The following is a 22,098-nucleotide window of genomic DNA, read 5'->3' as shown; positions in this document are numbered from 1 at the left end:
CCTTCCTGCAGCTTTTGAAACAGACCAGAGTTCCTGAAGATGTGAGTGTCATGTACCTTTCCCGGCCATCCCACATTGATGTTGGTGAAACGTCCCTTGTGATCCACCAGAGCTTGCAGCACTATTGAAAAGTACCCCTTGCGGTTTATGTACTCGGCGGCTTGGTGCTCCGGTGCCAAGATAGGGATATGGGTTCCGTCTATGGCCCCACCACAGTTAGGGAATCCCATTGCAGCAAAGCCATCCACTATGACCTGCACATTTCCCAGGGTCACTACCCTTGATATCAGCAGATCTTTGATTGTGTGGGCTACTTGCATCACAGCAGCCCCCACAGTAGATTTGCCCACTCCAAATTGATTCCCAACTGACCGGTAGCTGTCTGGCGTTGCAAGCTTCCACAGGGCTATTGCCACTCGCTTCTCAACTGTGAGGGCTGCTCTCATCTTGGTATTCATGCGCCTCAGGGCAGGGGTAAGCAAGTCACAAAGTTCCATGAAAGTGCCCTTACGCATGCGAAAGTTTCGCAGCCACTGGGAATCGTCCCAGACCTGCAGCACTATGCAGTCCCACCAGTCTGTGCTTGTTTCCCGAGCCCAGAATCGGCGTTCCACAGCATGAACCTGCCCCATTAGCACCATGATGCATGCATTGGCAGGGCCCATGCTTTCAGAGAAATCTGTGTCCACGTCCTGATCACTCACGTGACCGCGCTGACGTTGCCTCCTCGCTCGGTATCGCTTTGCCAGGTTCTGGTGCTGCATATACTGCTGGATAATGCGTGTGGTGTTTAATGTGCTCCTAATTACCTAAGTGAGCTGAGCGGCCTCCATGCTTGCCTTGGTATGGCGTCCGCACAGAAAAAAGGCGCGGAATGATTGTCTGCCGTTGCTCTGACGGAGGGAGGGGCGACTGACGACACAGCTTACAGGGTTGGCTTCAGGGAGCTAAAATCAACAAAGGGGGTGGCTTTACATCAAGGAGTATTTCAGGCAGGACTTCACGGAGGGTTCCAATAAGAAATGGTGAACCTAAGTTATTGTTCTTATTGGAACAAGGAGGTTAGCCTGGCCTCTGATTGATACATGGCTAGATTTACCTCGCTGCACCTTCTCTGTGAGTGACTGCAGTGTGACCTAGAGGAATGAGTCCCCTAGACAGAGGAGGGGGGGAAGCAAATGAGTACAAAACAAATCTGGTCTATTTCTTGTTTTGATCCACTCCATCTATCTTTTACAACTTCGGCTGGCAGCAGACGGTGCAGAAGGACTGCATGCCATCCACATCTCATGGCTGCTCGGCAGAAGATAGTACAGTACAACTGCTAGCCATCCTCATCTCTTGCCTGCCCGGCAGAAGATGTTACAGTACGACTGCTAGCAATCCGTATCGCCTGCCTGCTCACCATAAGACGGTTCAATAGGACTGACTGCAGGACTAAAGAGAATGACCTGGTCAGTCACTCCAAATTTAGTCCCTGCGCCCATGTCTGCCCAGGCGCTCCCAGCCGACATGGCCAGGAGCACCTCGGACACGACGAGGATGGCTACCAGTCATATTGCACCGTCTGCTGCCAGAAGGCAATGGGTTGCTGCTACTGTGTAGCAATGCCGTACCGCGTCTGCCAGCACCCAAGAGACATAGGGTGATGGTTACCTGAGCGGGCTCCATGCTTGCCGTGGTATGGCGTCTGCACAGGTAACTCAGGAAAAAAGGCGCGAAACGATTGTCTGCCCTTGCTTTCACGGAGGGAGGGAGGGAAGGGGGGCCTGATGATATGTACCCAGAACCACCCGCGACAATGTTTTAGTCCCATCAGGTATTGGGATCTCAACCCAGAATTCCAATGGGCAGTGGAGACTGCGGGAACTGTGGGATAGCTATCCACAGTGCAACGCTCCGGAAGTTGACTCTAGCCTCGGTACTGTGGAAGCACTCCGCCGAGTTAATGCACTTAATGCACTTAGAGCATTTTCTGTGGGGACACACACACTCGAATATATAAAACCGATTTCTAAAAAAACGACTTCTATAAATTCAACCTTATTCCGTAGTGTAGACATACTAAATCTTTAAAGTAAAATCAGTTTTAAAATCCATTTAGTTAAACCAGTCCTAACCCACATGTAAACCTTTTTATAACACAAATATAACCTTTTTAGCTTAGGGTTGGCACTAGCCAGAAACCAGGGTAAGGAGCTCTGAGAAAATATTACACCTGGCTAGCATATTTTGCTTTCTGAGTTCACTGCTGGTAAAGCAACATGGAAGGAATACAGACAGACAGACTTTTGCCAAGTTTGCATCATTTGGATTAAACCAAAGCCTCCAAAAGACACCCAGAGAATTCAGAAAAAAGAATATTTGAAGTTTTAAATTTGAACCTTCAGACAGCTCCCTCTCTCACTGTTCTAAGCTGGTCGTGCCATATGCACCTTCCTGCATGGATTCAGAAATAAAACAGCAGTGTTTTCCTCCTGGCTGGATTCACAATACACTGGAATAGAGAGAGTTTGGTACCTTATAAACAATTAAATGAAGTTCTTCATAAGTGCCATCTGTGTTTACAAATATTTTGGGGAATCTGCATTTTGCTTCTGGATCATTAAGATTTAAAGGTCCAGTAAGAAACCTAAAAACCAGAATTAAACAGGACAGATATAATTCATTTTTATATTCAATAAAAACAATTTATGAGCACATGAACAATTTTTTAAAACAACTTTTAAAATACATGCATACATTTGAACACAAAGAATTTCTGTCTACCCAGTTACTTATATAACTCCCTGTCACCGTAGGATCTGAACATGTGTCCATGTCAAATTAGTAATTTCAAATTAACTGAAAGACTTAGGTCCCAACTTCAAAGAGACTACTCATGTTTAAAATTAAGCATGTGAGTAAGAATTTGAACGATCAGGGCCTTAGTCTAGAGTAAACTTTGTGAGAATGCACAGAAAGAGGGTTCTTTTAGATCAAGATAAACAGAATATTGTGATTCAAGACTGAGTTGCAAGTGATCAGTGGCCTTTCAACAGCCTTTTCTTGATCAAGGGTGACTACTGTTCAGGGAAGCAACAGTATTTACCAACAGGCCCTCAAAAAAAACCTCAAAAGACTTAGTATGTTAGCATCAAAATAATTTGGAGCTAGGGAAATAAAGATAAAAAATAGGTAGATGATCAGGGAAACCCAATAAATTCTCCAGGAGCTTTTAAAAGGAATACCCTATCAGTGATGACTACAGAATGTACTCTCTGGTACATCTCACTCTTCTGCTCCCTAACAATATATACAAATATGAAAAACATCAGAATTTTGCAAGACTGAAGTGAGCTAGAACCCACCCTGATTTTACGCTCACGCTGAAGAAGTGGAAAACACTAAACCGGGGTTTTTATTAAAGAAAGCAACATTTTGTGCTCTGGAAACAGGGGGCCAAGAAGGACCCAACCCTTCATTCAGAATAAGGTCACACACTGGCCAAATGCAAAAAGTCTCTCACTGATGCACTTAATATATAGGCCATTGTGATACGCAAGTCACTGGACAGACCATTGTTTTGCTCCTGTATGACAAATCTTATTGCTTGGGGAAAAGGAATTGGAGAAATACTAAAATTCTTTCTGTACAACATGCTAAGAACAGCAAGAAGGAAATAGGTATGCAGTAGATCTAAAGCAGGTTCTTCACATCATAGGCCAAAAATCTACATGGATTTATCCTCTGTGCAACCCCACTGAAGCCTATGGGATTATCTGGGTGTAGAAATTAGTCCCAGGAATTCATTTACACTCCTACCTAAACAAACCATTCAGTTTTTATTCTGTGCACCAAGAGCCTAGCTTTCCTTCTGAAGGGAAGAAACAGTATAGCGTATGACAGATGATAAGAACTACCTTCCATAGTGTTGTAGGTTTCCTGGCATTTCTGCACGTATTGGGGAATCTCTTCCTGCTAACTGAAAACAAACAGGAAACAAACAGTTTGGGACATTTCTTTCCATTTCTCTTTGTTCTGCAGTAGCTAAAGAAACTGTCCACAATTGACAGACTGCAGACTATACCTCTCTTGCTAGGAAATACACCATTAATGCATAATGGGTGGGGCAAGAATAAATGACAACAATATTTAGAAAATTGGGCATTTTGGTTTTACATTTATTAATCTGAAAAAAGTTCCATGAGTTAAGTTTTAACTTTGATATATAGCTCTTTTAATGTAATTTTATGGCTCCTGTCATCATGGTATCTGAGCAAACTCTAATGAACTTATCCTCACACCACCATTGTCAGGTTGATAAGCATTTTCATTGTGCAGGTGGGAAACTGAGGCAGAAGAAGATTAAGTTAGTTGTTCATGGTCACACAAGAAGTCTGTGGAACAGCCAGAAACTGAACCCACACTTCCTAGGTCCTAGTCTAGTGCCATAACTACAAGACCATCCTTGCTTCCTCATTAATATCTTAACATTTCTTATATTAACCGCAGCACAGGCTACATCTCACACTGGTAAAGCTGTGCACGGTTGAACTGCATTTTATCTAGGTAATACATTGGTCACTAGCCAACCATCCTAACTAAAGCTCTTAAAGGAACCCTCAAATGATATCAAAACTGCAATTTTAATACAGATGTGGTTTTAATATAGCTGTAGTTCAACATCCACATAATGTTTATCCATCTCTAATTTCAGTTGTTGAATATTCTACATTATTTTCCTATTTGTTGTTTATAGTCAAGTCTACATATTTGCAACATTTTTGTTGCCTGCAGGGGAGTTGGCTCCCTTTTGGGGTACCTGTTGTAACCTGCTGCATAATTTGAATCCTTACTGCTTTCTAACATTCAGGAATGTTAGAACATGCTAAGGGAATACTGTTCCTTTTCCACTTGTGAACACCAACAGTGACATCCAAGGCCCAGTTAAGCAGCCTTTCTGAAACTCCCTTGGGAAAGTACTGGGGTATCCCAGCTCCCGCTTTCTTAATATGATGCCAGTAGTGCAGACTCACAAGGAACCTAAATAAAGCAGAATCCGTAGCTTTCTGAAACATTCACTTCTGTAATTTCTAAAACCTTACAAGAGCTCCTTTAATTCAGTTATGGGAGGAAAGATGGTCTTGTGGGGAAGGTACAAGAACTGGAGTCTGGAGACCTGTGTGCTAGCATGGCCCTGCCACAGGCTTTGGGCAAGGTTCTACTAAAGTCAATTAATATTTGTGCAGTGTATTGAGCCTAGGTGGCTATATATTTTTCATGTTATACAAAATGTAAAGTATTATTTAAATTATAGTCTCTTCACTATACCCTGTCGATGTACCCATATAATTACATATTACTTTTTTGTATATAACCATTACACCTATTAAAATATCAGAGGTGGCTGAAAACAATAGCATCAGATTAATCTGTAGCAGCATTAACTCTAAGTGCATGTTATTTGCTAATAACTCCACATGAAAATTATGCTCAATGACATGCTGTTCTCACATATAATTGCAGTATACAAAAAAAGATCAGTAGAAAAGCAAATTATTTAAGTCCCATTAGCCATTGTTAATAAGGATTTACTTTATTTGTTTATATTAGAGTGAATTTAGTCCTCATAAAAAGGAGAGAGATAATTATGGAGCATGCAAGTCGGTGTTGTGCAATCCTTGCACAATAGTACCTTGCACAGCTCATGGGCCATCAGCAGGTCACACATAAGTGTGGTGGTTTTACCATGTGTATGAACAGATGTTCAAGACCATCGAATTCATTTGACAAAACTGGCCACCTTTCCCTGCCCCTTCTCGGGGAGAGAAATGAACAACTCATTCACAGTTAGCTGAAGTCCAAGCAAAATAAGAAATCTTTGCAGATTTGTTTTGTGCATCCCACTGAAACTTAAATATCATGCAAAGTATGAAGACTACACATAGTATATTTAAAGTTACTGCATGAAAATCTGTTTAAGATAAACGACATACTGTACTAACTGATCATTTATAAATGATTTGGGACTGTTCCTCCTTTCACTGGATGCAGTGGGAGTATAACTTGGCCCATAAAGAAAACACATTTTAAGCGCAAAGAGGCAGAGTTAAGGCTGACCTTTCAAATGTATTTGAAAATTTTAATATAATTTTTCATCCTCTAATTAATCAAAATCAAGTGAATGGATTTCACTAAAATGTTAAAACAAGTCATCTTAATGGTGATGCCAAAGATGGAAAACTCTATCCCCAAAGATGAATGTTTTGGAAAATTACAAGTGTGTGGAAACAAGGGGATTACAGAATGGAGATGGTTTTGCAAAACTGGAGACACAGCAATTACTAGCAGCAACTCGTACTGTAACAGTACAAAAGGAGTATTTTCTGCTCTCTATATGTAGAAACTTCAAATCTGATTAGTTTAACGGTTTTTTAATTCAGGTGGTAGTTGTAAAAACATGACGACCCAGCAGAATGATTTACAAATGAAAATCAAGAAGATTGATTTCCACTTGGCAGACAATGTGAGCTGCTGTTCAGAAACTGTTCTGCTGTAAGGAATCTACAGACTTGCATTGTCTGTTTGGATATTTTCTCAATGCATATAACACCTAGGCACATATACAATTTTATAACACAGATAATTTTTGTTGCATAGAAATATTGAACGTCAGCAAACCTGGACAAAGGGGAGAAGCAAGTCCAAGATCAAGGACACTTCACTGAAAACACCAGTACCTTCTTATCAAAAGCAGGGGACTGTTAGAACAAATGCATCTGTTAATCGTAACTGAGATGACATCATATAAGAAGAAAGGCAGTTCTTCTGCCTTTCTTCTTTCTTTCTTTCTTTTAAGAGGGAGCCAGGTCTCAAACTAATAGTTAGAGTTTCATAGTAGCCAATTGGAAACTATTGTATACTACAGAGCATGAGCAATTCCCTGTAGGATACTACCTATTAAGCAGGGAGCCAAACTCTGCGTTAGCTGAAGTTTCTAAACGGTCTTCAGACACAGCCATGCTGGAGGTGACAAAGGCTTGGATCACTGGCAGCTGTCATGTGCTGCTCTCTATTTTGCTCGTTAACAATGCCTCTGTTCAGACCTATTCTAAAAAAGTAAAAGCTGATTTGTTTACTGTATTTTTGCTATTAACCAATTATCACGACTAGATTTAGAACTGAACTTGATTTAATTTAGTGCCTTTTACACTCCATCTATACTAAAGCACTTTACTAGAAAGCAATTAAATACTTGGGAGTGCATCAATGGGATAGGCAAATATACCATATATTTATATACACACACTCTCCATCACAGCTCACACTCTTGGCATGAACTTTACTGAGAAAGGGAATGTGAGCAAGGATCACAATCTTATCGCAGCACTTTGAATTTCCATAGCACCATCCATTTTAAGAGCTAGAACACTATGCAAATATTAATGGATTAAGCTTTCCAACAACTATACAGTAAATATCACCTTCTTTATCTGATGGACAGGAACACCAAGACACAGAGGTGGTATGAGTTACTCAATGTCACACAGGAAGCGAACTCAGATTTTCTGAGCCCAAGCTCTGCACTTTAACTTTTTTTTTTCCTTTTTTTTTTTTTTTTTTAAAAAAGGGAGGTTTGTGAGCTCTTTAACATTCACCTGGCCAGTCACCAAAAATGGCAAAATTAAGGCCTCATATAAAAGAAATTTATATGAATACAGTACTGCATTATATTAGTTCACTGTATGGTTAGCATTTGATATGATCCCAAGCTTTGGTATAAGATTAGAATCCACGATGTTCTGGCTTGGAAGTTAGAGTGTTACCAACTGAACTGTACTGACAGTTCTATGACAATATTTATTCAGATTTAAATAGACATACCTAAAGAACTACCTATCCTGGACTCGAAGTACACTTACCATCTGCTAAATATATATTACAAAACCATTAGAGAACCTGAGCAGCAGCAGACCTCCACTGGCTACATGCAACCACTAGGCAGAGTCATTACAAAACAAATCAATATATCACTACATCTTCAAATTACAAAAAAAAGCACTCCCAAAAAATACCTGCTCAAAAAGTAAGACTTTGTAGTGTGCCCTAAAGGCCAATCAATTTGGGCTTTTTTTGGACTGGAATGTATGCATAAAGAATTAATTCCTAAGTTGGAGAACCCACTTTCAGAAACTTCCCCTCTTCTATATCAAAGGAGCTCCAGCTCAAGTACTTATTGCTACAGTGTATACGGTACAAGAAATCTGTGCAAAGTATATGTGCTGTTAAAAAAAAACACACATCCATACCTCTGGCTCTATGTGCCTTGGAAAGAGGGATGTTGTGAGATATTTGTATAAAATTCTCATGTCATCTTGTTCTAATCCACTCCTGGAATGAGAGAGGGGAAAAAAAAAAAAGTTAGAATGTAGATCGCAAAGCAGGAAAAACAATTTCTCTAATGGCCTTCCTTCATGGCCAACACCTTTCTAACCAAGAGCTGGACAGGCCACAATTTAGAGCTTCCTGGGAAAATTAACTCAGTTCTCTTACATGACAATACACCAATTTCTTTTGTACAGACAGTCCCAGTATATGTTTAATTTTTAATAGAATGCTCATTCCCCTACAATACTAATAACATATCCAAGTTAACAAAGAGATAAAATCATGAGCTATAAAAAGGCTTTTCCTAATTTATGAATCCATATTTGATTTCACAAGCAAATTATGTGCAGTAAATACTGGTATCTAGACAAATATAGGAAGACTATGATTTTTTAAAATAATAGTTTATAAATTATTTCTCACCTAAACATTGTGCACATTCTCTCCTCACTTCTTAAGAGCCTTTGAATAGGAAAACCTTGCCTAGCTACTCTTAAGTGATATAGTATGCTAAAAGCAGGTATGCCATGTCAATAAACACCCTAAAATCAAAAACAGCTGAAGAGGAGTTGTCCGTTTTAAATTACATTGATGTAGCAAACTCCATAAACTTCTTTGTTTCCGTTAAAAATGCAATCTGTTGTAATATTTTCTGCAAATGAAGTCAGGATGGATCAAAAATAGTTCTGATTAGCTGAAAATGTACTGCTGTTCAATATTACTTGTTGGTTGTATATAACTTGCTTGTAAAATCAAATATGGATTCGTAAATTGTCTTTAGTTTTAAAAAGTATTTTTAAAAGCTGCTAATTGTGTTAACGATGTGAATAATTACTAAGAACCCTAATGATTAATAAGATTCAATACAAAATAATTCAGACATTATGGTAATTCTGGTAGTATCTTGTTCAGACTAGGTCCTTTTCCCCATTATATGTTTCACTTTTGATATGGAACTTATCAGTTTCAAATCTTCAGCAATTATTAACTTAGTATATTGGTTCACACTATTAGAAAGAAACCATCCATTAGAAATTGATAGTCAGCTCTGTTTTTTGTAACAAACACACACATCACATTAAGAGCATGTGGCCAAATTTTGCTCTGATTTACAACTCCACAGAAGTCAGAAGGGATCTACAAATTGTGAGTCAGCTCAGAATATGGCCCCACGCAGTTTGACATAATGAGTGTATTTATGTCGAATGCTAATGTCAGATTATCACATTTATGAGGTTTATGAATTACTTCTCAAAACTTTCCTTCCCTTCATTTAAAACCGGTGTGCTAAAAGTCCAGTTGCTGCACCATCTGGCTCTGCGCAGCTCCCGAAAGCGGCTGGCATGTCCCTCTGGCTCCTAGGCGCAGGGATGGCCAAGGAAACTCCACGTGCTGTCCCTGCCTGCAGTGCAGGCGCCTCCCTGAGCACCAGCTCTGCAGCTCCCATTGGCCAGGAACTGTGGGCAATGGGAGCTGCAGGGACGGCACCTGCGGATGGGGGCAGTGCACAAAGCCCCCTGGTCCTGGCCACTCCTGCGCCTAGGAGCCAGAGGAATATGCCAGCTGCTTCTGGAAACCGCTTGAGGGAAGTGCCATCCAGAGCCTGCACCCCACACCCTCTCCTGCACCCCACACCCTCTCCTGCACCCCAACCCCCTGCCCTGAGCCCCCTCCCACACTTTGAACACCTCGGCTCCAGCCTGGAGCCCCCTCTGGTACCCCAAACCCCAGAGCCTGCAACCCCAGCCGGAGCCCTCACCCCCCTCCACTCCAACCCCTGCTCCAGCCCGAGCCCCCTCCCACACCCTGAACTCTTCATTTCTGCCCCACCCCAGAGCCCGCACCCTCAGCCCAGAGAAGGTACTCCCTTCTACACCCCAACCCCCTGCCCCACTCTGAACCCCTCGGCCCCACCTCCCATCCTGGAGCCCCTTCTGCATCCCTCATCCTCCACCCCAGCCCAACCCCAGAGCCTGCATCCTCCAGCCCCTCCAGCACGCCAACCCCTTGCCCCAGCCTGGTGAAAATGAGTGAGTAAGGGTGAAGGAGAGCAAGCAACTGAGGGAAAGGAATGGAGTGAGCAGGGACGGGGCCCCAGAGAAAGGGCAGGGCAGGGGTGTTCAGTTTTCTGCAATCAGAAAGTTGGCAACCCTACATGTTGTGTGCTTAAGGTTTCTGCATTAGTGAACTATGCAACATCTGTTTCAACTGCAATCAACATCCTCACTGCAGACGCTGACTGTAAGGTAACAGACCAAAAATTCTCTGGTGTTGACTACCATCACTTCCCATTGATTCAGCCACTCAGCTGGACCAGGCCCCAGGATTTAAGCCCATCATTACTGATTGAAATCATTATGGCTTAGATGAAATGACTATAAGGTACTGTTAAAAGGGATGACACATTGTTTATACATTGTATGTGGATGCAAATTTTAACTGGTCATTCCAATCTATGAGAAAGATCCTCCTTTTTCAGGAAAGATTGCGTGGGCCTTAAATATTTAAGAAAAAAAGGGAAACCATTTAAAATATTAATTCCATGTCTCTTCACTTATCAACTGTAATCTCCAGCATCCGTAAAGCAACTCAGCTTCTCTTTCCTGTTGACACTCAAATTGTGCACTGACATTCTTGACAAGTGAATAAATGCAAATATTTAACCATCACTGATTATTTTTTTAAGACTTCTGTAACTTTCTTGGAGAAAAAAAAGAAAAAAGAAAGTATGCCTACAAAGTTACACAGTGAGCTTGAACTGTGTTAAAACTGCATCTCTGTCTCAATAATTCTGTAGAAAACATTGCTTGACAAGAAAAACTTGTTTGTCCTCTCCAAATATGTTCACACTGTTTGAGTAATTGCCACAGTTTTTATTCTCCAGATCACATTGTAAGTGAAAGACCTTTCCATGGGTGGCCAGCTCTTCCAATTTCAATGTGTATGTTTCTCAAAATGGAAACTATCCACAACTACTAGGAAAGGTTCTATACTCAACTGTTCTATATTCATAGATTCTAAGACCAGAAGGGATCATTGTGATCATTTAACACAATAGCACAGGCCACATAACTTCCCCAGAATTATTCCTAGAGCTGTTCTTTTAGAAAAACATCCAATCTTGATTTAAAAATTGTCAGTGATAGAGAATCCACCATGAACCTTTGTAAACTGTTCCACCAATTAATTACTCTCACCATTAAAAATGTATGTCTTATTTCCAATCTGAATTTGTTTAGCTTCAATTTCCAGAGACTGGATTGTGTTATACCTTTGTCGGCTAGATGAAGAGCCCATTATTAAATATTTGCTCCATATTTAGATACTAATAAACTAATCAAGTCACCTGTTACCTTCTCTTTGCTAAGCTAAATAGGCTGAGCTCCTTGAGTCTATCACTATAAGGCATGTTTTTTAATTCTTTAATCATTCTCATGGTTCTTCTCTGAATCCTCTCCATCAGTATCCTTCTTGAATTGTGTACCTCAGAACTGGACACAGTATTCCAGCAGCAGACACACTAGTGTCAAATATAGAGGTAAAATAACCTCTCTACACCTACTCAAGATTCCCCTGTTTATGCATCCCAGCTTCCATTAGCTCTTTAGGTCACAACATCACACTGGAAGCTCGTATTCAGCTGATTACCTTGCACAACCCTCAAATCTTTTTCAGAGTCACTGCTTCCTGGGGTAGAGTTCTTCATCGTGTAAGTATGATGTGCATTCTTTGTTCCCAGATGTATACATTTACTTTTAGCTATATTAAAATGCATATTGTTTGCTTGCACCCAGTTTAGCAAGCAATCTAGATTGCTCTCAGTCAGTGACCTGTCCTCTTCATTATTTATCACTCCCACGTACGTGGAGAATCTAGTTTCATTTATCACTAGCAATCTTAGTTCTATCTTTTCCCACAACATGAAAGGTCTGCCCTACAGAAGCTCCTTGGAGGCAGAGACAGTCTTTTTGGTGTGTGTCTGTACAGAATCTAGCACAATGGAGTCCTGAGCCATGATGAGGTGTCCTCGGCACTCTATGAAAATACTACTAATAATAAATACAGCAATGTCATTTATTTTAAGATGCATATTATGTCCCTCCTCCACCCATTAGTCTGATACCTACCAGATGAGCTGATCATTGTAGAGAAAGGCAGTATATTTGACTATGTTTAGGCTTTCCTCCATCCTATTAATAAATGATTGGATTTTCAAATAAGTCATTTTATCCAATGGAAAGAAGCTGATTCCACAAAAAACATCCAGCAGGTCACATGACTGTAAATGCAGTGTTTGCAAGTACTGAAGGAACAAATATAAAGGAAAGGAGGGTAGTTAATGGTTTTCTGAATATTTAAAAGGTATAATAAAGCCTTTAAAATTAACATTTCAACTTAACCTTTTCTGTGTTAATTTTTGGGCACTTTTGCTCTATACCAAAACCTTAAGTGATAGCCTATATATCATACTGCAAGTTGACACAATTATTTACAATGTTAGTTCACAAATCCATTTTGGGGGCATGGACAAAATAGAGCCTAGCTAAATCTCATTTATACACATTCAGCGTGATCAATGATAACTAGAATCATTAGCAAGGAGCAAAGATGTGCATAATGTCTTGCAGACAAATAAAAAGACAGGCTCCCTGCCCCAAAAAGCCAACAATCTAAGGCCCCAATCCTGTAAGTTGTTGTATGTAGTTCTCCCCTGTACCAATGTGTGGCTCCCAATTACTGCAATGGGGTTCTGTGCAGGTGCAGCGGACCACCTGCTTGGAACAACTTGTGCAAACTGAAATCTAAGTGCCTGGCCTTGAAAAGCATCAAGCAACATTTTTCCTCTTTTTGCTTAAAAATAATCCTAAAGGAATGGAAACCCTAATGTGCTGTCCACTGCAACTCCTCTACTGTATAAACATAAGAGAAACCTGCTGGAGTAATACATATAGAAGGCTCAGAACAAAATTTATTTACTGTATGTGGTTTTGAAAATGTGGAAAAATATTGGAAGAGCTTGGTGTTGAGTGAATCTCCACTTCTTTCTTCTAGTTGTGTTGTGTGCAGGTCATACATTAGAATAATGGATTATGATATAAACCATGCAGAAATACTGGCATGCCAAGACTTGACAAGAAGTGGTTGGTTACTTTTTAAGCACTATATGCATCTTTGTTTCAGCATTTCTATTATCCATATTATTAAAAAGACAAAGTAGGGAGAAATGGTGCTGATCTAAGATCACATGAAGAAGCCAAATTAAGATTGTTCAGGGTACTTCAGAAAAGCCAGAGAACAGTGATACAAAGGTAGCATGGAACCAGAGAGCATCCAACAGTACGACCAACTGCACTACAAAACAATCCACCAACATATTCCACATTAGCAGGTGAATGGATCTGATGACCATTATGTGTCTGTGATGAACTATCCCACAATGCACTTAAGCATGTTATACATTGAAGTTGATTTATTTGAAGTTCTGTGGTATAAAAACAAATATGTAAATGCATACAAAATGTCATACTTACAGAAGTGCTTGGGATATGGCACATTACATTTATCACAAGAGAAAACACACAGACTGTTCTAGTCGGCACAAAAAATTGGGTACACAGCTGAAAGTTACACACCAGTGCTCCATTTACTCACAAGGAACAAAAGATTCTATGATCCTAGAAGTTATTTCACTACCCTACCATTTCTTCTAGTTATTGATATTCAGAAGTATTATTTGGGGAAACCCTGCAGCATACACATGATGTTCTACATCACATCTAATGCTGTATTATATGAAATCCAAAAAACTACACTATAAACATTAAAGTTGAAAAATCAAATACACAAAGGTAGGGGATGCAAGAGTTATAGTTGTACATAGCCCCCCCTCTCTTCCATCCATGTGTTAAGATAGCCCTGCCCAGCATCAGGTAAGAAGTCTGTGGCAGAGCCAAACTGAAAACTGCTCTCCTTAGTCCTGGTCCAGTGCCTTAAATTGAAGGGAATATTCTGTCTCTTCTCTCCCACATTTTTTGAAAGTAATCTGAAAACAAAAATCCCACCAGTGAAATTCCATCACTGCATGTATTATCAGCAAGGTTGGAGCTAGAGGACTAACTGGTAACAGTAGTATGGTGTTCTTTTCCACATGGGGATTTGAGAGACACTTTGCCATTGTCCGACAAAACTAAGTGGATGTGATTTGCCAAAGGCTTTGTAATTATGTCATGCAAACAACTCTATTAAAGAAAAAGTTTAATCATACTTGATTATAATTAAGGTTTTAACAGTTTTCTAAACATGGATATTAAGATGATTTTATCTCTAACAGATGATCATCCTATTCTAGCCCTTCAAGCTATCACTCTGTTTATTCAAATCCCTTCTAAAGAGTCTTCCATGATGCGAGACTATAATAATATTAAACAAAACATTTTTCAAACATTCTTAGTCATTCACTCTAGTCTTCCCATTGCTGAGAGAGAGAGACAGAGACACACACACACACACATACATACACACAGAATGGAAGCTCTTCCGTGCAGGCACTTGTGCATTTTGTTTCCTCTTTGGTATCAAACACATTGTCTGTTCTCTAATAATAAACAGTAAGAACTTACCCGATGGAAGAATTTCTCTAATCTCTCTTTTAGAACCCTTACACCTCCATCTTCTATGGCTTTAAGGAATGTACCATTAAAAAGCTAATAGGTTAAAAAAAAAAAAAAGCAATCTTAGTTGGGCAATTGTGTAAATACAGTATAACAGTTACTCATAACTTGATTAAAATCAGAAAAATAAGAACTAAACTGCTACCCACATAATTACTGTTTCCTCAATTCCATACAAACTAACTAACCTAGACGACCTGTAGCCTCAGCAGATTTGGGATAACCTCCTGTCAATCAAGATCTGTCACTATGTGAAGGAATTAATTTAAGTTTTCACAGAAATTGGGAATGGTTTTACTACTCCTATTACAGTGAACTCAAGAACAGCACTGAGGACCGCAAAAGCACTCTGTCATATCCTCCCCACTGCCACTACTACAACTCAGACAGAAATGGACAGCATGGATCAGACTGGCACCCCATAAGGAGTGAGTAATTTGTTTATGCTCAGATAGTAGGGTGCAGAGGGTGGTCTATCTCCCTCTCTCAAAGGATAATCTTGTTATAAATCTATTACCCTTACCTTGTACATGCTATAGCACTGCCGTAGGACTGAACTGTAAACCTTGTCCTGTGAAACAGCCAATAATAGGTCATCATTACAAGAATAGGCACAGTTCCAAATATTATGACTGACCTACAAATGCCATGCACATTCTATATTCTGGCTTACACGTGGTAGTTAAAAGAAAGACTAGAACATCTCTTACACAAATCAAAATCAAAAGCTCCTAGCAGTTACTGGCTATGGCTGAAAAAAGTAACTAAAGACAGTACTCCTATTAAGTATTTTCTCAGTATACACATGAATTATTTTCTACTTCTCTTTCCTTGTAAAATGTAAACCTAACAGTATTACTATTATTAAACCATAATATGTACTGAAAAAGGAATATGACTAAAGTAACAACCTATAATTGTGATAAGTGCTGGGCACTAGCTGGTCATTAGTGAAGAGTAGTTAGCTCAAAATCAGCTTTCCCCTCACCCTGCATAGGAGTTCAGGGCAGGTGAGGAGTTAAGAGTAGGGGAGGACTCCACATCTACTCATCACTGGGCTGACATGTTGACCCAGACTAGGTTTTTAATTTGTTTTCTGGCAAGAGGAGTAAGACTGGTTTGTTTTATTGGAATGATTTCTTTAAGAACACAATGAGGAATAAAAACATGATGCACAAACTTTAAAGAACACAGGAAGCCTGAATAAACATTTTTTTAAAATTATGCCATCTGGCCAATTACTCTGCCTGCTTACAGTTAAAGTGAAATGATGATATTACAGTGCTGAAATGAAGCCTCCTGGCAGACATGATATGTTTGATTTTCCAACAAAGATGATCAATAAATAATCTTAGGATCGTAACAGAAGCTGCTATAGTTAAATGTAGTAAGGAAGATTTCTTCATAAACTCTTCAAATTAAATCAATGTTGGATCATTAATTGTATTGGCCTGTTCCTTGAAATTTCAATAGATCTCTCAATTTGTTATTTTTAATGACATTTCATTACATAATTTCACTGCTGTTCTTATTGTGTGGTTCTAAATTCCTTTTTGGATATTTTTTCCTATATCTTTGTCTCTTTCTTCCCTTTTAGAGTTTGTTGCAAAATGCTCTGTTCTACTTTATTTCCAGTTTGCAGTCATATACTTAAATCAGTTTTACAACAGCCAAATGTTATAGATATAAGCTGACCTAAAAGACACTGCTAGCTATATATTTTTTTAAATTTACAACTAAAATATTTAATTAGAAAAGTAAAGGGAAATTAGAAAGAAAGAATAACTAAACATTACCAGTAACTCTTCTTCTCGATACTCTATGACTGGTTTTCCATCTTTGTGGTATTTTTCTATTACGGGATTCCGTACTACCTAGAAAGTGGAACAAACTGGCATCAGACAATGCAGAATGTATTTAGCAATTTTTAACATTTTAGGAAGGTATATATCATGCATATAAATACCATGACCATCCAGAAATTTTCTTCAGGTTCATTGAAGAACTGTCTATTCTTCTGAGTATGCAAAGATTTTGCAGGTTTTGATGGACTAAAGGTTCTGGAAAAATAATATATTTGGAACAAAATTTTAGGAAACATACAATTTGTTATACTGTAATAAACTATGCAAACAGTAATACTTTACTACCTTGTGAACTGTACTATAGCTTCACATAATCCAACATTTCTAATTTTTTCATTCTTTTCTACTTCATTTGGGTGATAAAAAAGAATCTTCTTTTCCTCCTACAATTTGAAATAAGAATAAAGATGACTAAATTTTAAATAGAATAGCAGAGATCCAAAATAAAGTAATTTTTCAAAATAAACTGTAGCTTCCTTAATTTTACTGAACAGAGTTTAAAAATTCTCTTATTACCAAACAGGCTTATATAATAATAAATAAAAGTCATACACTGCACATTAACAAGGCCTGCCATCAAAAAAGATCTCAACGTTCTTTACAAATGCAGTATATTATACAAGTTACGCACAAGAATCACTTGGAATTTAGCTGAAGTGAAATGCAACTGTATAGTTGTACACAGGAACACCACATATTTAAGGCAGGAAGTCAAAAATAAGTTTGCTTCTCAATATGTATATTTAATTCACACTCACAATGAGAAGAAAATAGACCCCTTCAAACATTAAAGTTTGCCTTGTTTCTCAGAAGAAAGCTTTTTATTTTTCTCATTAGCTAGCAAAGAATTCAGGTGCACTACAAAAGTTAAGCACACTTATTTTAAATTGTTAGCCTCAGGATTCAGCAGAATTTATAAACAGAAAGCTAATACTGTGATGTTAGCCATGCAATTTGCTGTTATCTACAATTTTCGATTTTAGACATTTCAAATAAATTCTAGTAAACAAGTACATTCTAGATACATTATTTTAGAGGTGGACACTATTAAATTTAATAAAGTTAAATGCTCCACTTTTTTTGTTGTAAATATCTGGAAAAGTACATTATAACAAATCATTGCATTGACAAAAATAACCCACTACTACTAATATAGCAACTTATACCCCACAGCACTTTATAACCAACGCACAAAATATACTAAGATATTACTTCATTTACTGTTGAAGTGGAGACAAATCTGGAGATATGTGGCAGTTGTTTAACAGTGCACCACAATAGTTCATCAGATATAGTGATTGGGGCCATACAAGTACCTACATAGATTAAATCAGTATCCTAAATCTAACAAATGAAACTACAGGAAGATAGGTAGATAGACTACAACGTATCAGATGGCTGTTTAAAGAGAGTATGTCATCTGTATTGATCTGTGATAGCTTGGTAGATCAGTCTTCCATTACTATTGCCAGTTAACTTACTAGCTTCATCTAGCTGCTCAAATGCTCAGTATGTATATTTACATCTTGATATCAATTTGACTCACTCAGAAGTAGTACATAAACACTGTTGTTAACAGATACCTTTTGTGAAAGCAGAAAGGATTCATCATGTGCATACCTACTCTCAGGGATGTTGGTTAATGGGTTAATGTTTACAAAGCACTTTGTAAATAAAAGTGCTGTATAAACATTTAGCATTATTGTATGCACCTGGAACATCCAAGCAGATGAAAGACTTCTGAAGGATCTTTTAAAAACCCTAAAATTCTAAACCCTGATCCTGCAAGCTCAGGTGCTCAGAACAACTTCTGTGCCATGGATCCCAACTCACTTATCTGCATATGCATTTATGTGCCTGCATTTATTTTATGTTGGGAAATGTTGAGAGTTTTTTAACCTTGTTGCTGCAGGAATTTAATGGGTCAAGCAGCCTTGTTTCTAAATGCTAAAGTTTTAGCTATAGGGACCCCTCATCTTAAAATCATACTTTTCCCTGAATATTTTAATGTATTGTTAGAGTAAATACTTAAGATAACAGTAGCTGCATTTTCTCTATTTTTCAGTTTACTTTATGCTTTGAAAGGATACTTTGTGTCTAGTCAGGTTCAAGGCTGCACCTGCTTAGTCAGTTTCAGTTTCCCCTGTCTTTTGTGTGGGACTTTTACAGGGCAACAAACCAGAGGAAAAATCATTTTAAAAACAGAAGTATGTCATTGTAAAACCACAAATATTGGTAAGGTGATTCAAGGACAGTTGTAATACTGGAAACTTTTAGCTCATACTTTTAACCTGAAAGCATCCCTTTACAGCTTGTGAGGCACTTAAGAACAGCCCTTCTCCATGGGTGCTCCATAAGTAAGGATATTAATATTACAGGACAAATATTTACAAATATTTGTTGTCCAGTGTCAAGGGATAAACAGAACGGCTGGAGCGGAAACCTGATAGCTGTATTGCACTAGCCTGTCTGACAGTGCAAGTGTGAGAGTCAGAATGTCTTTTGGTGGTGCAGCAGCGTCGCAAGGCAACATCACTGGTGTTTCACCGGGGTCCTAGAACTGCGGAAAGTGGGGCTGGGAATCACCACGTGAATGTTAGAAAGATGAGGGAACAATGGGTGAGGGAAACCCCGCCGCCCCTCAGACAGACACACAGATGTGGCCCACTCCTCTCCCCTCAGACAGCCCCTCCCTACCCCATCCAGACACACAGACGTTCCCCTCCCCCCCCGCCAAGGCAGACAACGACCTCAAGTGAAGACACCCCCACACGCTCCCTTGCAGCGATAGACCCCCCCCCTTCCGATAGGCATCACCCCTCCCACGCCAGCCAGACCTGCGCGGACGCACACACCGAGCCCAGGCTGCCCCACGTACCTCTCCCTCCCTGGGCCCCAGCTTGGGGTTGTAGATGAAGAAGCTAAGCAGGGCCGGAGCGAGCTGCTTCTCCTGCCCGGCTCCCCCCGCCGCCGCCATACTGGGCCCGAAGCGAGAGAGTCTGGGGCTGGCAGCCGCCACACACCATCGGGGAGCAGCCGGGGGCCCTCAGCCGGCACCAACCCCAGCCCCACACGGCACTTCCGCCTTCCCCCCTGCCCCGGAAGGGAACGGCGCCGACCCGGACCCGCTCTGTCGGCGCCCGCGGGCGGCACGGCCGGGAGCCGCCAGCGCGACCCCCTCACAGCTCCGCCGACCCCACCGCCGCCGAGCGGAGGGCACTTGCCGGAGGCCTCCCCGTTCCCGCTCCCTCCGCAACAGCCGGCGTCCCCTCGCCCCCGCCCCGGGGCTCCTCAGTGGGGACCCCGCCCAGCCCCCGCGGAAACCGAGCATCTTCCCGGGCCCCTGCGAGGGCGGGATCCCCAGCGAGCTGAAAGCGGCTGCGCGGGCAGGCTCCGTTTCCAAGGGCAGCTCAGCAGAAGCCGGCGGGTCCCAGGGGCTCCTGTTGTCTCTTTCCTGGGCTGTGAGGCCCTGACGAAGGAAACGGAGAAAGCCCGAGCTGAGCTACCTCCCTTCTCGGCCGCCCGGGAAGAGGCATATCGCTGTTGTGAAGCACCGGCGGGGGGCTCGGGCACGACGGGGCGGGGGGCTGGCTAAGTACCGAGCTGGCGGGGGATGCTCCCCGGGCGGTCTCGTTTGCCTCATGCAGTGATGCTGGTCTTGAAAAGTGGCATTGCCGGGAAGAGCGATTCCCTCTCTCTCTCTCTGTGTGTGTGGCTTTGGTAAGGGTTGTTCAGGTGGGGGACTGGCCTGAGCAGCGCAGCTGGAGAGTGGCGTTTCGTGCTGTCGTGGGATGGTGAGGATCTCTGGGTGAGCATTTCTTCGTGGCGCTTTCAGGGATAGCAGGGATTTTGACATGTGCTTTGTGTGGACTAAGGAAGCTTAAAAACATCCAGAGCCGCACGGTCGGGTGGCTCTAGAGTCAACCCTGGTCAAGCTTTGATAAAGATAGAGGGTGAAGTCTTGGTCCCAGTGAAGTCAATGGGAGTTTTGCCGTTATTTAGCAGGACCAGGATTTCATGAACTTGAACATTTGAAAAAGGTCTTTGTGGTTTTATTCCTTCTCCTCCTCTTTTAATTATTTATTATTTGTATTGTGGGAGTGGCCAAAGGCCCCTATTAAAACCACTGAGCTCCACTCTAGATGTACAGGTAGACACTGTCCCTGTCCCAAACAGCTTCCAGTCAGGAGCTTACAATATTGTCCTCACACATGAATGTGATTAGTAAGTTCCCAAAGTGCTGAGCCAACTCCTGTCCTCAAGTACACTTCTGGAACCCTCTTGTTTCCACACTGGCCTATCTCTGGGGGGAATACCAGGTAGGAGAAGGGAAGTGATACTACCTCTGTATACAATATTGATGACATCAGAAGTGGAATACTGTGTCCTGTTCTGATAGTCATACTTTTTAAAGAATGTTGGAAATTGGAGCGTGCTCAGCCAAGAACCACAGGAATGACTGAGGTCTAGAAAACATGCCTTACAATGTCAGACTAAGGATTTCAATCTCTATATTTTATAGAGAAGATTAAGAGATGATTTGACCACTGTGTGTTAGTATAAGAAGATATCTGAAGCTAGGTGTTTTTTTTTTAATCTAGCAGAACTAGATCTAGTGGCTGGAAGTTGAAGCTAGACAAACTTAAACTGCAAATAAAGGGACTATTTTGACAGTGAAGATAATTAACTACTCAAACAATTTAGAGAGATGTGGTGGATTCTCCATTATTTAAAGTCTTTAAATTAAGACTGGATGCTATTCTAAGAGATGCTCTCATTCAACTACAGATTATTAGGCTTGATGCAGAAATTTCTTTGATAGACTCTGCAGTTGCAGGAGGTTAGAATAGATAATCATATGGTTCTTTCTGGTCTTAATTGTGTAATTAAGAGCAGAATTTTTCCGGTTTCTTTATTACGTGTGATGATGCCTGAGATGGCAAAATCCCAGCTTCAGTTAATCAAGCTGTGTTCAGGAGTCAGGCATTTTAAAAAAAAACTAAACACTTTGTTGCTTGTAGACAGATCTGGAGTAAACAAAAATAAGCATGGTACCCCACAATGCCATTTTTACAGAGTACTGGACTGTAAGTTTGCAAGCAAGTTGTGCAGGATTAAATTTGGAAGAAGATCATATTTTCTGTGTCTGTTTCCCCTCAAGTTCTCAGTTAGTTACTTTCATCATTGTGTAG

The 22,098-nt window shown here is 40.5% G+C and overlaps 1 protein-coding gene across 2 annotated transcripts in view; it reads right to left on the bottom strand.

The window, feature by feature from the left end:
• Positions 1-20,524, bottom strand: part of CCZ1 (CCZ1 vacuolar protein trafficking and biogenesis associated) — a 36,947-nt gene extending 16,423 nt beyond the window's left edge. The window contains exons 1-10 of one of the 2 annotated variants that reach the window (XM_075132702.1): positions 20,506-20,524; positions 17,192-17,289; positions 17,008-17,101; positions 16,838-16,915; positions 15,565-15,612; positions 14,991-15,074; positions 12,498-12,673; positions 8,292-8,373; positions 3,903-3,964; positions 2,521-2,632 (exon numbers count right to left, since the gene is read on the bottom strand). In XM_075132702.1, coding sequence (XP_074988803.1) covers positions 2,521-2,632; positions 3,903-3,964; positions 8,292-8,373; positions 12,498-12,673; positions 14,991-15,074; positions 15,565-15,612; positions 16,838-16,915; positions 17,008-17,016 — 651 coding nt within the window. In that variant the 5' untranslated portion in view covers positions 17,017-17,101; positions 17,192-17,289; positions 20,506-20,524. Of the gene's footprint in view, positions 1-2,520; positions 2,633-3,902; positions 3,965-8,291; positions 8,374-12,497; positions 12,674-14,990; positions 15,075-15,564; positions 15,613-16,837; positions 16,916-17,007; positions 17,102-17,191; positions 17,290-19,784; positions 20,020-20,505 lie in introns of those variants that run through there. The other variant, XM_048866209.2, reaches the window with a different exon arrangement.
• Between the last annotated feature and the right edge of the window lie 1,574 nt (positions 20,525-22,098).

Source organism: Caretta caretta, chromosome 10 (assembly GCF_965140235.1).
Source record: "Caretta caretta isolate rCarCar2 chromosome 10, rCarCar1.hap1, whole genome shotgun sequence".
Lineage (NCBI taxonomy): Eukaryota > Metazoa > Chordata > Testudines > Cheloniidae > Caretta > Caretta caretta.
This window is presented reverse-complemented; position numbering and strand designations above follow the sequence as displayed.